The following is a 17148-nucleotide window of genomic DNA, read 5'->3' as shown; positions in this document are numbered from 1 at the left end:
CAAAAAAAAATAAAACTTATACTCAATGTTTATAGTTAAAAAAAAAACAAAATGAATGCTTCCATTTTAAATATGCAAATTTTCGATGTGCTCATTAATTTGAACTTTGAGGTATCGATCCTCTTCTCATCCATAGCATTCATGGTTTTCAGTTACTGTCATCTGGGGATGAGTTCTTCATCAAGCTGGGCAGTGAAGAACACCCCAAAGCCCCAGTGAAGAACACCCCAAAGCCCCGTGCTGGGAGCTGAACCATTAGATCCCCCCCCAAAAAAATTACGTCTGTCTCCTTGTGAGGATGGCTCCTCTTTTGACGGCTGTGGTAGGGTAATTAAGCCGTAAAAGGCAGAGATGAAGACATAGACATTTAGAATGCAAGATATCACACAACACATCCCTGGATCCTTGTCAGCACCGTATAGCCGTCACTTGACAACATGGGATCTAAGCAGGAAGGAAACTGTAGAAGCCCCAGCGTCACTACTGCAGTGTACGCTGGGGGAAACTTAGGACTAAAGGGCTTATTCAGAAGCACTCTTTCAAATTCACTCAGCCACTTAGAGCAACAAAACCACAGAGGACACCAACGTTTCATGACCTCCAGCCATCCAGGGAACTAACTTCTCTGCTATTCTTTTTCTTATTTAACATTGCAAATTAGACAAGAAGTCATAGACTCCCCTCTAGGTTTGGAAGGCAACCGAAAGAACATACTTTATAATGATAAACATTGTTAATATTTTCATCCTAACTGTTTTATTAATAGACAGGCACATTATTAACTATCTCCTCTGTGTATCACAGAGAGACCCAGATGGACTTATTAGCTATATTTATCTTTCTATAGATAGCATTAGACAGAGAATGGCACTGAGCTGGGGGAGGGGAGCATACGGTTGAGATTTGGCAGTGTCTGAGAGAAGATGGGTTGTGAATGAGTAATTAGAGGAGCACAAGGCTGTCATTGCAGTCTTGCAGCTAGGAGGAACTTTGTATCCACGGGTCATGCTGAGGGGAAATGGGATTCTTAAATGGGTCCTCTGTGTTTCCTCTTTAAGGATGGAGGAAAGGCATCCCGAGGGCAGAAGTGGTATTGGTGATGAGAAAAGACAGAGGGTAGGGTAGTGCACATACTATTTATGTATATGTGTACACACATATACATGTATCTATATATACATATGTATATGTATATATACATATATGTGTGTATATATGCACACACATATACATATATAGCATTATATATACTTCTCATACATAAAACACATGACATGGGCTCACTGATGAGCAGAGGTCAGTGAATCTCAGTCCAAAGTCCTGGAAAGCTTTGGTAGTAATCTTAAATACAGGGAGCTCACTAAAACTGAAACAACAAGGTAAGAGATTAAAGTAAATATATTACATGACAAGCCTGGACAAGAATGAGACAGATAGAAAGATGGCCATACTTTCAAAATAGTTGTGTGCACATCTGTGAAACTGTAACCCATCAGCATACATCACTGAAACTTTTGTGGGTGTTTTTTTTTTCCTTTTTTGAATACACATTTCAACTTTGAATATATTTCACAGCAAATCATGGGAAAATCTAGTTGTGCTTAAGTTTTTCTAAGAGCTTCATACATGAACACTGCATCTGCATCATTCATGCCCTTCTCTCCCCTTTGTTGTTCTCACTTCCTCCCAAATTCATGATCTCTTCCTTAATTATCCACTGCTTCACACCACACACACACACACACACACACACACACACAACACACACACACACGCATACACCCATGCATGCACACAACTTAGCACTGCCTATGTGTGGATGTATCCATGGGTAACCACTTGGAATTAGACAACCTTTTTTTAAAAAAAGATTTATTTATTTTATGTATATGAATATACTGTAGCTGTCTTCAGACACACCAGAAGAGGGCACCAGACCCCATTACAGATGGTTGTGAGCCACCATGTGGTTGCCGGGAATCAAACTCAGGTGTTCCTTAACTGCTGAGCCATCTCTCCAGCCCTGGAATTAGACAATCTTTATGGGAGTCCCTGGACAAACCCTATTCTCCCCCTCTCACATTCCGTTGCCCACTGGTAGCTCTATCTGGAAGTGAGACCTTGCAAAATTTCCCCCATCCATGTTGGCCTGTCAACGAGTTTTGTCCTTGAGCAGGTGTAGTTCAAGCAACATAAGTGAAATTTCCCATCTTATGTAGAGGACATGTTCTTGCTGCAAGCATCCTTGTCCTCTGGTTCTTATAGTCTTTCCACACACTCTTCTCCGTATTCCCGAAGCCTTAGCTGTATGGGTTGAATCGCAGATGTATCTGGTTAGGCACCTCGTTGCCATGTTCGCTCTGAATTGTGACCAGCTGTGGGTCTTTGTAGCATCTGTTGGAGAAAAGAGTCTCTTTGAAGAAGGATGAGCACTTCATTTTCTGTGGGTCCTAGGGTACCCATATGTGTATTTAGAACACATCTAGAGATTATACTAGTTTAGAAAAGTGGCAATGGTACATTGTCCTCTCAAGTTACCTCTCCAGCCTTGGGTTGGCAGCTAGGTTTACTTACAGACCTCTGCATGAATTTCCTCCCACTGAAGAGGCCTTAAGTCCAATTGTTAGTTAACCCCAAAGGGAAAATTACTACTATTGTACCATTTATTCCAGCTTCCTGGGCTGGTCATTGCTTAGTTTTCTAGGTCTTACAGGTGGATAGGGCTACCAATTGCTCTTCTCCCTATTGTGAGTCCTCATGGAGGACTGAAATTTTTCAAAGTGTTTCTAGAGCTTTTTAAAAGTATTTGGGAGCCGGGCGTGGTGGCGTGCGCCTTTAATCCCAGCACTTGGGAGGCAGAGGCAGGCGGATTTCTGAGTTCGAGGCCAGCCTGGTCTACAAAGTGAGTTCCAGGACAGCCAGGGCTACACAGAGAAACCCTGTCTCGAAAAAAACAAAAAAACAAAAAAACAAACAAAAAAAAGTATTTGGTTTGACAAAAATACAGACTTAACACAATAATGTATGAGCTCCGGAAGATAACTTACTGGATGATAATTCAGCCCTTCCATTTTACAGATGAAGAAAACCTAGTCTTGAAGGTGTGAAGTCACCAGCACCATGATATTATGGGAAAGTTTAAAATGTGGATTAGCTTAGTGGGTTTTTGGACTGTGCATAACAGGAATAAATTCAGACTGTGGCTGTTCTTGCTTTGGTATGTTTGACTATGAAGTGGAAATTCTGGAAAGTCACCAAGGACAATTTTGTTCATTGAGGGAAATCTGTTCCTATTCAGTTTAGCACTGGCTCTAAAGGTCTAATACTATGACAGTGTTTGATGAGAGTTTCAGTTAACCACACATTCAGTTAACCAGCACACCTGGTCTCTAGCCCATCTGGGTGAATAGACATTCATCAAGGGGTATTTAATTTGTGTAACATGTGCCAATTCAAAAGGAGAAATGACCACTGATGCACAAGCTAGATACAGCTCTCCTGGCCTGACTGGGCTCATGCAGGGAACCATTTCACCTACTTTCATCTTCTAGGCCATGGGAGCCCCTTAAATCACTCTGATGCAGAAAGCTTGGGAGTCTTTGTAGCAGCGCAGCATGGTATCAAAGGCCCCTGAGAGCCATTTAGTAATTCCCAGTCCTTATCCTAAAACAGTGGTTCTCACCCTTCCTAATGCCATGACCCTTCACCACAGCTCCTCATGCTGGAGTGAACCCCAACCATAAAATTAGCTTTGTCGCTACCTCATAGCTGACATGGTTGCTACTTTTATGAATTGTAATGTTAATGCCTGCTTTCCCCAGGGGTCAGGACCCACAGACTGAGAACTACTGCCTGAAACTCTTATCTAGTGAATCTGAGTACAGGGGATACAGTTCTATAAAGAATTAGACTATTCAGCCACTTGAAAAAAATCACATCATTATATAAAATGCTATTTTTCAGAGATTTAAGCTTGGCAGTGATGTTAGTTCTTCAATAATGCCACCCCCTACAAGAGTCCTATAGTAGAAAGCCATTGAAGTCTTCACTCAAACCAAGTCATCTTCTGCCCCACTTTCCTTTTCTCCCTCCCCCTCCTTTCCAGCTTGGGATAAGTCCTTGTGCTTGTGGCCGTCATCTGGTGGTAGTTACCGCTATGCTTAGGATTTGGAAGGACTTCTGTTTATTTGGCATGTTCCATATGGGCCTGTCAGGCTCTGGGGGGTTGTGGCATTTGCAGAACTTACAAGGCAGAAACACAAAAATACATAATTCATAGAGGGAAATATTTTGGAGTCCCCTTCACTTTTACAAATTGGCCATAAAATAGAAACCACAGACATAACATTCATATACCCATACTAGCCAAACTTGAAGAATTATTAGAGGTAGCAACAATGAAGGCTTTTGGTAGACACTTCTCTCTAGGGCACCCAGAGCAAGAGTATGAATTCAGAACTTGTGCATAGAGATTAGTACAATCCTTCAAATGAGAGATGCAGATTCCCTACCCAACAATTGGCAAATGCCTATTGATGAAAATGACTTTTACATAGCACCTCCTCACAGTTATTAAGCATATCATTTAAAGGGATATGCTGACCTTTTTGAGTACATTAAGGATTTTATACACATTACCTCATAAGTTACTGTTTCTTGTTTTTCCTCCTTTTCTTGGTGGAAGACACTCACAATGCCTGAGACAACTGCACATGCCACTGTCAAGGGTGTCACAGGGAAAGGAACAATGTAGAGGCCCACTCTGCTTCCTCCTCCTCTGATTAGTGGCATTGACACCCTGAGCTTGCATTGGTTCCTTAGAATGAGTCTTGAGGATGGAGGAAAATTCTAATCAACCTCTGTCAGTTCCACTTAGGTACCTGGGTGATACTCAGTGATGTCACCTATGGTGACTGCAGTGGCTGACTGTTGGAAAATAGCATGCTTAATGAGGTTAGCTACATGCATGACACAAGAAAAGAAATAGTATTTCTGCCATAGACGTCAAGCAAAAAGCTCCCTCTGCCGTTTGATTTGATGGCCCAGGAAGGAGAGTGTGGTCCTAGGGAGGAGAAAAGCTGAGGGCTGGGCTTTAGCTGTTCCATGTGACTCTGATGCTTTGTGACCTTGGAAATGGCATTTGCCTTCTCTAGGCTCTATTTCATTCATGTAGATATGGTCCCACTCTCTTGCGGGGGGTTTGAGATTGGGAAGACAAAAAGAACGGAGAAGTCAAATGGAGCAGGTTGGATTGCAGTGGATGATGGTCCTGGGTCATGGCTGGAGGCATGGGTTATAACTGAGTTGCTTCTAAACATCGAACCCATTGTTCTAGGTGCTATGGTCTGTAGAAAAGACGAAGGTGCACAGGGAAGGAGTGGCATAGACATCAATAGTGTTACTTAAGCTGTTTGGTTATGCAAGTTCTTAGGCAAATGCACAGCTAGATTAAAAGACAAGAAGGCTATTTGATATGCCATTATTAATGAGGAGTATAAAGATTCACTACAGGGAATTACAGGTTGACAGAGAGAGTATCTTTTTTTTTTTTTTTTTTTTAAAGATGAGCTTCTTGATATATCATCCAATCCCAAGTGTTCATCTCTAGAACACAAGTACACAGGAGCAACACTAAAATTGCTCAGTGTATATATAATGTATAAGCATGTGTACATATATGTGACAATGGTAGTTAAAGAAGAGGTCATGAATTTGAGAGATGATGGAAGGAATTTGGGAGGGATTGGAGACGGGTAAAGGACGGTGACGTGATGTATAAACTGTAGACATGTATAAAAACCTTATTTAACCCAGCACAGGAGCCAAGACAGGATCAATCTTCTATAAAATCTAGAAGTCTCTTTTCCACCCTTCAAATAAATGGTGAGATGGATTTGTAAAGCAGACTTTCAGAAGTAAATCTGTATTTCTCCTGAGAACAGTTATGAACCCATTTCTTTACTGTTCAATTTAATAGTCTGAAAAACCAACATGTTGGTTTAGCCTGCCTCTCTGCCCATCCTAGCTTCTCCTATGCTGTTGAAAAAACAATTTGAATTGATTTGAATTGGAGAGAGGTCTGTGTGTGACACTGTGTCTCTGAAGGTCAAATTGTGATTTGAGAGGTCTTATGGGATGCTGTGTTCCCCAACTCCCATTACATGGCTCTATGACAGTGTTAACTGAAAATAGAGTGCAGATATGGTATATTTTTCTTTGTTTTGAGACCTTTCCCTAGGGGTGGAGCACAAATGTCTGTTCATCCTCAGAGGGACACCAGTGACAGACCATAGAGATGATTTCACTCAAGTCTAGCCTCATAAAACAATAGGTTTAACTCCAATTACTTATAAGTGCATAGACAACTCATTAAGCTACATAGGAGGGGACTCTCCCTGGCAAAGGTTAATTGTCTGTTTATCCTCAGGGAAAGGCATGTTCCTGTGATGCCCTCACTCCCCTAGCAAAAATTAACTGCCTAAAACACCTATAGGAAGAAAGAGAACCTATTGAAACCTCTTCCCTAGTAGCCCATAGGTACCTACAATCTTGGGGAGGGGTAGGACCTCATGATACTTCCCTCCTATGTGTAACTGTTTATAAATCCTGTGATGGGGGGGTGGGCTATGACGCCACATAAGCCCCTCCTCCATGATAAAAAGTTAACAGGCCCAATCTTGTTCAGGTAGACAGTTGCAGAGGTCTGTGGCCAAGTTAGACATGGAGGACAATGTCCCAAGACAATGTCCCACTTTCTTTTCCATTATTGTTGTAGGCATGCCTGCAGTCTTGGTACAGGGACCTTTGGTCTTCCGTAAATTCCTCTTATAATCGAAACATTTTGGCCCACTATTTGAGATTTCTGCAACACTAAGGAAAGAGATGCACTAACGACTTTAAAGACTGATTAATCACTAACTTAAGGTAACCTGACTTTTAGTTATTAGCAAAAGGAATCTGTACAACAATTAGCAAGCATGCTTCCATATCAGCTCTCCAAGCAATCTAGGAGAAGGATGCTTTCACGGAAGGTCTCTACCGGGTGCCCCGCTTCTCCCTTTAATCTAAGGTATGCCTGCAGTCTTGGTGTAAAGTGTTAGTCACATCAAAACCCAGAGCTTCTCTAGGTTGTAGGTGCAGATGTAACAGTTCTCTTCAGCGATTACTATCATGTTACAAGTTGAGGTCTCTAGGAGAGGGCAAATCGAACAGTTTAACAATTTCTTCCTTTTTTTCTTTCATCATTATTTATTTGTTATGTGTGAGGTATGCATGCTGCATGTGTGTGTCATTTATGGGAGATTATGTGTGGAAGGTGGATGATCACTAAGAGGAGTTGGCCCTTTCCTTTCACCATGTAAGTCACTGGGATCAAACTCAAGTTGACATGCCGCAGACCCTCTGGGCCCCTTTGTCTGCGTGGAAAGGGTCTCTAGTCACGGGTGGGCAAAGCGTTGGATGAATTTGACAGACAGACGCACACAGGAGAGGTCGTGTGGAATCTGAATGTATTTTTCAAATCAAGCATCAGACTTTTTATGCAGAAGACAATAAGGAAGTTGGGTGACATATTCGTAAGGTACAAAATGAGGTAACCGGATGCTTAATGACTCTTACACAGAACAGAGGAATGAAAACGCAAAGACTGGCAGGAACTGAGACAAAGTCAGCCCTATCTAAGGTCAGCTGTAGTCTTAGAAGCCAGGTGTGAGAACTTTTCACTCCTAGGGCAAGGGCTTTCACACCCAAGTCATGGTTCTAACTAGGGAGTTCCGTTCTAGCTAACCATCTCATGAATAATGCAATACTCTAAAACCACAGCCCGATCTGCTTCCTAAATCATTGTAAATTCCTGTATATAGGTGTAACTCAGCTATAATTCTAAGTATCTATTCTGGTTTCTCCTATGGTCAGAAACTTCTTTCTTCCTTGGTGATGGTAGATTCCTGTGAAGGGCAGTGACCTAACTTTTACTCAAAGAGATAGTGCAATACCAGGGGCAGTACTGAATTCCAATCCCAAGGTCTTGCTCAAGGACGATCTAGGACTGTTGGAACACTGAGGCTTTAGCTATGTCAGAATTCAATCTTAAGAGGCACTTATAATAGGATAATACTAAAAAGAGAGCATGTGGATCTATACACTAGATGAATGTGGGAATGGAAAATTAATGTATGGGTTAAAGGGAACGCCAGACTCCAGGAGGAGAGCTTCCTTGAAGCTCTTTTTGCTTCATGAGCAGCTTTTAAGCCTCTCGACTTGTCAAACTGACTCAACCAGAGTGCGTGGCATTGACAGGCTCAGCAACAACTTCCTATGGAGCCATCTCCAGATTCAAGCAATTTATTTCTACAGAGGAAGTGAACTCTGTGTTTATGTGGGTAGTTTATGTCATGACTGAGGTTGGTGCCCACTCTGGCTATACTGAAGAACTAAGCAACAAACACTATATTAACATTTCCATGCTAATTTTAACAACCTAGGTCAACCTCCTTGGCTCATGCTTATACCTGCAAACATGCCCCATCTCTAAATATCTGGGTTGCCATAGTTACCAGAGAACCAACTTTGAGGGAAGGTACTCACTGATAATATTCAAAGTAAAGACCTATTACCTTGACTATTCTTCTATCCTGATAAATTTTATGAGTAGTTTCATAGAACTATTATCTGGATTTGAATATTCTCTTGATTCCAAATTTTACCAGAATCACCGTATTAGTATTAGACAATACATTAAATTTATCAGAGTGGTCAAGACAGGGTTAGCATCTGCTAAGACTCTTTGTCTGTACAAAGTGCATTTTAGGGAGTATGAGGACACAAGAACTGGCTGGCCCTAAAGATGTGGATATAAGAGAAAAATAGGAATGGGAAGAATTGTATAGCATTGGCATGTGACTAGTTACTGAGTGAATGATAGAGATATTGTAGCTGTTTCTAAGTTCATACCTGTAAGCCATTTCAAGACAGTAAGTTACCTTGTAGTTGTAGAAGAGAGTTTTGGGTGTGTTTGTCTGTGGCTTTTTTGTGCTGTTCTATGTCCTTTTGGGGACTTTGTCTTTATTAGAGGTATAAATATCTAATCATAAGTGCTCTTTTTTAATGCTTCTGTAGTCAATCAAGGTCATTATCACTGGATAATCAGGAAAGGAATGGAAATCAGAGAGAGCCATGTTAGAAAAGATGAAGTTAAAAATATCTCTGCAGATGACATCATCCTACATGTAGAAAATCCCACATGGAAGAAGTCACATGGAAAAATGACAGGATTTAAGATCAACATATAAAAATTAGCTGTATTCCTATTCATAGGCCATCCAAAAACAAAATTAAGGAAATAATTCCGTTCATAAAGTATCAAAAAGAATAAATTGATACTCTAGAGGCTTTACAGTGACCGCTATAAAATATCAGCAAAACAAATTAAAAAGTGGAATCCCTAGAAGAACAACCCGTGGGGGAGGGGGGTGGAAGACAATATTGTTAGCATAGCACTTGTCCCCAAACTGCTCTATGCATCAAACTGAATTGCTATCAAAAGTTCAATGGCTTGTTTTGTTTTGGGGGGAATGTAAGGGACCCAGAATGACCAACGCTTGTTTTTATACAATCAAGGAACAAAGCTTAAAGAACTTTCCTAACTTCAAGATAGACATCAAAGTTATCCTAGCAAAGACTATTAGGTCATGCAGGAGATTGTCAGTAAGGGTGACAAAGGACGAGAGAAGAAGCCTTTCACTAAATGTGGCTGGGACAATTTGATAGCCACCTGCAAATGTACAAAATTGGGCCTTACCCAGTGCTATACAAAGAATGAACTCAAAGCAAAGAGCTAAATTGTTAGGACTGAAGTGAAAACCTCTTAGAAAATAGGGATTGTCTTAAAGAGAGCTTGAAGCACAAACAGCCAAATAAATGCATCCAAATCAAACTTAAAACTTTTAGACTTTTAAGGACACTATCATGACAGTGAAAAGACAACTGAAGAGTGAGAAAGGCATTTGCAACTCATTTCTCCACAAATAAAGAGAAGATACGAATACAAAACCCTATAAATGTATCCATAAAAAGGCAGCTCAACTTGGCAGTGTAAAAATTTTAAGTATACATTTGTACAAAGAAAGTAATCACACACACACACACACACACACACACACACACGATCAACATTATTAGCCACTGGGGAAATATAACTCAAAACCACAATGAGATAGCACTTCACACCCACTGGGATGTTTATAATAAAATATAAAAACAAACACAAAAACCATAACAAAGGTTGGCAAGGACACGGAGAAACTGGAGCCCTTGTACGTTGCCGAGGGGAAGATAAAACCGTGCAGCTGTATTGAAAACGGTTCGGCAGTTGCACAGAATGCTAGAATGTGGAGTTGTTGGGGGTCCCGGAGCCCCTCTCATAGGTATGTACATCAGAGAATTGGAAGTACATGTCCACACAAAAGCATGTACACATATCCCCATAGCAGCATTACTCATGTCAGCCAAAAGTGGAAATGATTCCCCCATCCATCGACTGATGTCCAAACAGAATCCTTGTTCATGCATTGCAATGGTGTCCAGCCAGTTAGGATGATGGAGTGTGAGTCACTCTACAGCACAGCTGACACTGGAAACCAGTCTACTAAGTAAAAGTCAGACCTAAAAGACACAGGCTTTACTTCATTTACATGGTTTCTCTAGAACCCTCTAGTGGAACAGTAAGACAGTAAGTACATATATGGTTCCAGAAGCTTAGCCTGGCCTGGGAAAGAGAAATGATTGCTTACGTGTATGGGGGTCTTCCGCTTGTGATGACAAGTTCCTGACCTTGATGGTTGGTGATGCTTTTATCATTCAGATCCACTGAAAAGAAATTCTTAAGTTGTTCTGTTTATAAGTTTGAACTTAGTGATATATGAGTTCTACATCATTTTTTTGTTGTGGTTGTTTGAGACAGGGTCTCACTATGTAGCCCCGACTGTCTTGGACCTCACTATGCAGACCAGGCTGGCCTTGAACTAACAGAGATCCGTCTGCCTCTGCCTCCCAAGTGGTGAGATTAAAGTCATGGGCCACCAGACCCAGCCTCTACATCATTTTTAATGTCCCTCTGTTTTCTCTTATTAAGCAGGTCAAATAAAACCTGTCTTGCAAACAAAAACAAACATTCTTCCTAAAGCACATATGTCCGTGTTGTCCTTTTGAGGGTGGTTCATGATCACACTTTATAGACGTCATGAGATTTCATCAGTATCAAGTCTGAATGAGTGCAGCTGGACAGTTCTCTCTGAAATGAGGGACTATATCTACACACTGGCTCTGTTTTCATCAGCTTGAGTGGAGACACTTCTCATTTACATGTCCGACATTCATTGTTGTCCCTTAGAGGGAAGACTCGAGTCTTCGCCCACATTTCATGCTGCTTCTCTTCCTCTCCTTCCAGGTCCTTCCCTTCCCCAGCCAGGTGGTCTACAACAGAGTTGGCAAGTGTGGCAGTCGTACCGTGGTCTTGCTTCTGAGAATCTTATCAGAGAAGCACGGCTTCAATTTGGTCACATCAGACATTCACAACAAGACCCGGCTTACTAAAAATGAACAAGTAAGTTGACCTTCCCATTGCTAAAACATAACTAGTGGGTACCTTACGGGATATCCTCCACTCGGAAGTTTCAATTATGTGCTGTATTTTGGTCAGGGCATTGAAGGAAATTTAAGGTAGGATTTATGCAGGGAATCTGAAAACAAGGAAGCCTGAATAAGTGGCTACTTCTGTCAGGTCTGATGGACTGTGTACATTAGATGTTAGTTTGTTAACATCAATTAAACATACAATCTCAAACTATTTAAACCACTAAATTATATAAACAATGCTAATAAGACCTTCACAGTCACATGAGAAATTTTTCATTTGGCATTTCTTTCTTTGCACTCCCTCACCTGTATCCTAAATCTTTAGAGTAAAGAGAAAACTTTTTTTTTTTTTTTTGTGCAGGATTAAGAGTCTACTTGTAATAAGCTCATCAAGTCTTGGCTTCCAAACATTCATTAGGAAATATAACATTTGTATATATAGTTTGAATATAGCATCTGTTACATTCTGTGTAAGCAAAAGAATCCGCTCACTTTGCAGGATCATTTTTGCCCCAGTATAGCAGCTACACACAGAGTTGGGTACACCTGTGACAGAATGACAGTACTGTTGTCTACCAGGAAGTTGTAACGCTTGTCCTGCTTTGTAAACCTGTGCAGAGATGAGGACCTCTGTACCCATGCAGCCGCTGGTGGAGGAAATGTGGGTACTGTTCAGTGGTCTTTTTGCAGGAAAAAATTTGTTGTCAACCTGTGTATTAGTTTCTATTGTTGATAAAATATCCTGATAAAAGCAACTTAAAACTGGGGAAGGGGGTTATTTTGGCTTTCACTTCCAGAGAGGACAGTCACATCATGGCAGGGAGGCATGATGGCTGGCACTCATGTAGTGACAATCTGATCATAGACAGAGGGTGTCATTCCTTTAGGCTAGAGCAGTGGTTCACTGAGTATAGTATTTGCCCCCCAGGGCAAACCATGAGAGCCTGAGTTCAAATTCCCCAGCACAAACACGAGAGGCCAAAATGTAGACAGAATGTCTCTGTCTGCACAGTTCTGTGCACCTCCAAGGGGAAGATAATGGCTGAAAAATGGATTCATGCTGAGATTTCAATATTGTGGTCTTTATTTGACAGTAAGTGGCACTCACTGAATGATATACGTTTTTAAAGTGACAGAGCCTCTTTTTTTGATACCAGGTTGTTGTGGTTTGAACGAGAAATGCCCCCCCCCAATAGTCTCACGTGTTTGACTCTTTGGTCCTCAGCTAATGGCACTGTTTGGGAGGGTTAGGGGATCTTTAAGGCTTGGAGTCTTCCCAGACGGAGGAAGTAGGTTTCCAGGAGTGGGCTTTGAATTTTCATAGCCTGGTCCCACTTCCTGTTTTTAACTCTTTGTTTTCAGATCACCAATGTAGCAAGAATGCCCAGAACATCTGTGAGCCCTGAATTGGGTCTTCTGAGACAGCTGAATCCCTAGAGCTGTCTGGGCATCCCATGTTGCCAACCTAGGGAACTCCAGGTTTACTGAAATCTCAAAAATTAAGGTGGGGGTGGGAAGATGGCTCAGTATGCAAGAGTGCGTGCTTCCTTGTGAGGCGTGATATTGAGAACCAATGTGATGGTTTGTATATGCTTGGCCCAGGGAACGGCACTATTAGGAGGTGTGGCCTTGTTGGATGAAGTGTGTCACTGTGGGCATGGGCTTTGTCCTAGCTGCCTGGAAGCCAGTCTTCTAGTAGTCTGAAGATGTAGAACTGTCAGCTCCTCTTGCACTATGTCTGCCTGGACTCTGCCATGCTCCCTGCTTGATGATACTGGACTAAACGTCTGAACCTTTAAGCCAGCCCCAATTAAATGTTGTCCTTATAAGAGTTGCTGTGGTCATGGTGCCTGTTCACAGCAGTAAAACCCTGACTAAGACAGAAGTAAAGGCAACGTGTAGCACAAGCACCCCCGAAGGGAAAAGCAAACTAACAAAAACTATCTCAAAGGAACGGGGAAGGTGAGAACCCAGCCCAAGGTCGCCCTCTGACCTCCCTAGATGCCCTCTGATTTCTGTGCATGTACTGTGGCACAGGCACACACACACACACACCTACACACCTGTTTTCACAGACACAAATGTGCACACACACACAAACAGCACACACATTGTATGCATATGCTTTTTAAAATAATAAGGTAAAGAGCGACCGTGTAACTGTTGAAACACCTGACCTCCATGAGCGTGTTCATACACATGCACACATAATATGAACACCTATGCATTTGTACATACTAAATTTAAGGAATGAAAAGAAACATATGTTTGTCATTTAAAGCCGTGAAGCTGGGTGTGGTACCATCATGTCTCTAATCCCAGCATCAGGGAGGCAGAGGCAGGTCCATCTCTATGGGTTGAAGGCTAGCCTGGTCTATGTAGTGAGTTGGTAAACCCTGCCTCAAAAAGAGAGTGGGGAGAAAGAGAGAGAGAGAGAGAGAGAGAGAGAGAGAGAGAGAGAGAGAGAGATAGAGAGAGAGAGATCATGGCTCATGTGTAATTTATGTAATAATAACACCAGAATCCCTTTGATTCTCTTACTTTGGCTGATAATGTTTTTTGTTTGTTTGTTTGTTTGTTTGTTTAACTACGGACAAGAAAGTGACTGTAAATAAATAGCCAATGTTCTTATGATGTTATTATGGTTATTAAATTTTACCTTCCTTTGTATGCAAGTCTTAGGGCCTTCTTATCAGATGATGCTTAAATGTTGCTGTGTGTGCATTCCATGCAGAACTCTTAGATACTTTATAAGACAGTTTCTAGATTCAGGTGGCCCCTGTTGATGGCATGCAAACAGCCCAGAGAACACAGAAGAAAGGACTGAAAAATCAGATACGGGAATGTTCAGGAAAATCCCAAGGAAAAGAACACAGAATTCTAATGTTGAATGCACTGTGGGAGTTTTGAATAGATAGCCCTACTTTGTTCTCTGATTTAAATACAGGTGTAATCATGAATAAATTAATTTAAATGAAAAATGAATAAAAATATACTGGGCAGCAAATCGGTGTTTACTAGAAAGGGTTAAAGAAAACAGCAGCCTTCCTCTGACGGGAAGCTCTCCTCTGTTTGGAATGGTTGGCTTGTCCAGAAGCCAGGGACTAGACAGACAATCATTTAGCTTCTTTCTAGCACTATGATTCTGTGATATGTTTGTACAACTTCTAGCATACTCCACGTGTCATGTGGCTCTGATTCCTGAGGTCAGTGTGGCCTAGACTATCTTTCATTACTTACTGCAGATTCCTATTAAACTATAAGAATAGTTAAAGAAAAAACTAAAGCAAAGGTAAGGACTTGGAAGGAAAAGCAGATGACACAAATCTGGTATAAAAATAAAAATGAGGACCATGCTCGCAGCTTCCTTGGATCCTGCTTACCTGCCTCCTGCACACAGGAGAGTAGCCAGGAAACAGAAGGACAAGAAGCCAGCCCTGGTCCATCTCCATGACGTCCTCAGAGACTTGTCTTTGTCCCATGGGATCCCTTTTACTAAAGTTTGAAAGTACATATGACAGCAGAGAAAGACATATTATTTTAACTTAACGTATTCAGGAAATAATTTGTGGTATTAATAGCCGCTCTTCTTGGTAATTTATTAAAGGGGAAAATGTCGGTGTGATTTAGGAGACTGGTTAAAATTTTATAGTCAGTGGCTCTCTCCCTTAAACAGTAAAACTCTGAAAATTGTTCCCATGGAAAGCGGTTCTCTCAAAATTAAGAATAACAATGACAACAACTTTGCTTCAGGCACTGAAGGAGTTAAACAGGTTGTGTGTGTGTGTGTGTGTGTGTGTGTGTGCTAGGTCAGGAGTCAGTTTACTATAAAATCCATTTCTTTTTCATGAGAAAACATGTTCCATGATCCAAACTACGACATATATGTGAACTTCAAAATTCCGTCCATATATAAGACTGGGTTTATCTGTGCCACTTCATTGAACCACAAGGCATTTCTCTGAGCCAGGATTAGATGAACTCATTCATTTCCCCCTAACTAGTAGTTACCATCATGTACACATGTGCTCACGCATGTGCAAACACACATCTGCGCGCTCACAGTTAAGGGTTAAAACTTTATAGCCTAGGGGATTTTTAAGCAGGAGAGGGAGCCTGAAGACACCAAATGTTAAGATGCCTATAAAAACCATTACATCTGCTCTCATAGAAATAGGCACACCTTTAAAAATTGTACTTTGAACAATTCCTCCTCCACAGAAGAGCTTGTAACCACTGCTAGCCAAGTGTTGGATCTTTGCGTTGCCTATAATACAAACCCAGGATGACACTGGTTCATCTTTACGGTAAATATAGATCTCAGTTAGGGGATGTGATATATCTGATCTTGCAAAGTGGGGATTCTATCTAGTGTGACTGAGGAGCAACTTTTCCCCTTCCCCAAACGGCAAGGAGTGGTGACCAAGAATCTTCACAGTCTGTTTGCTAGTCCTAAAGTGACTTCAGCATTGGGTCCCAAGTGGGCATCTCGCAGGGAGAGGAACCTGTTATTCTGGTTGGAGAATGGCAGAAACTGGCCTCTGAATCGCAAAGCTTAGTGTGATGGTTTGTATATCCTTGGACCAGGGAGTGGCACATCTGAAGGTGTGGCCTTGTTGGAATGGGTGTGTCACTGTGGGTGTGGGCATAAGATCCTCACCCTAGTTGCCTGAAGTCAGTCTTCCACTAGCAGCCTTTAGATGAAAACATAGAACTCTCAGCTCCTCCTGCGCCATGCCTGCCTGGATGCTGCCATGCTCCCACCTTGATGATATGGACTGAACCTCTGAACCTGTAAGCCAGCCCCAATTAAATGTTGTTTTTTATAAGACTTGCCTTGGTCATGGTGTCTGTTCAAGGCAGTAAAACCCTAACTAAGACAATTAGCAAAAGCAGATCACTTTGCTACTTGTTTTTCTGCTGAAGTTTCCGAGGATGTATAAAGCAAATGAGAAGCCTACGTGTGAATTGTTTCCCCTAATTATGTCATTTAACCATTTGGGGCCAAAAATATACCAGTGAGTAAGTGTCGCTCCCTGTTTTCTGGGTGAGAAACTGAGATAATTTGTCACCTTCCAGAAATAACTGTAGTGACTGTGTATGATGGCTTGGCTTGGACCTGGGCTCACCCAGATCCAAAGTCTGTTCCCATAATGCAATGGTTGATCTCCAGCAGAGCTTTTGGAATCCTAGAGTCTCAGGGCCCTTCTGCTGGAAATGCTGGGAAGGAATCCAAAATAGTCTTTAAAAAAAGAGAGAGAGTGAGTGAGTAGTGGCACAGGCAGCTTTTCTATGATGCAGCAGGCAGGCTGAGGAAGCCCTGTCTAGCTGCTCCTGTCAGAGTTTTCCCGAAGGGTGCTCTCCAGGCCTCCACACCCCCTCCATCCAGGAAGAAGGGAAAAGGGAATGGCTTAGAAATTTGGGGGCTCCTCTGTGCCATGTTTTCATGTAGAAGATTCACAGTGATTATTCACATTTTAATGACTGACAGTCTTAAGACATATACATATATAC

The 17148-nt window shown here is 41.7% G+C and overlaps 1 protein-coding gene across 1 annotated transcript in view; it reads left to right on the top strand.

Moving 5' to 3' along the window:
* Positions 1-17148, top strand: part of Ust (uronyl 2-sulfotransferase) — a 293808-nt gene that overhangs the window by 167668 nt on the left and 108992 nt on the right. Inside the window, exon 3 of the mRNA XM_021174866.1 lies at positions 11447-11602. Coding sequence (XP_021030525.1) covers positions 11447-11602 — 156 coding nt within the window. The remainder of the gene's footprint in view (positions 1-11446; positions 11603-17148) is intronic.

This window comes from Mus caroli, chromosome 10, assembly GCF_900094665.2.
Source record: "Mus caroli chromosome 10, CAROLI_EIJ_v1.1, whole genome shotgun sequence".
Lineage (NCBI taxonomy): Eukaryota > Metazoa > Chordata > Mammalia > Rodentia > Muridae > Mus > Mus caroli.
Note: the sequence above shows the minus strand (reverse complement) of the source record. Positions and strands in the feature narration are given on the sequence as shown.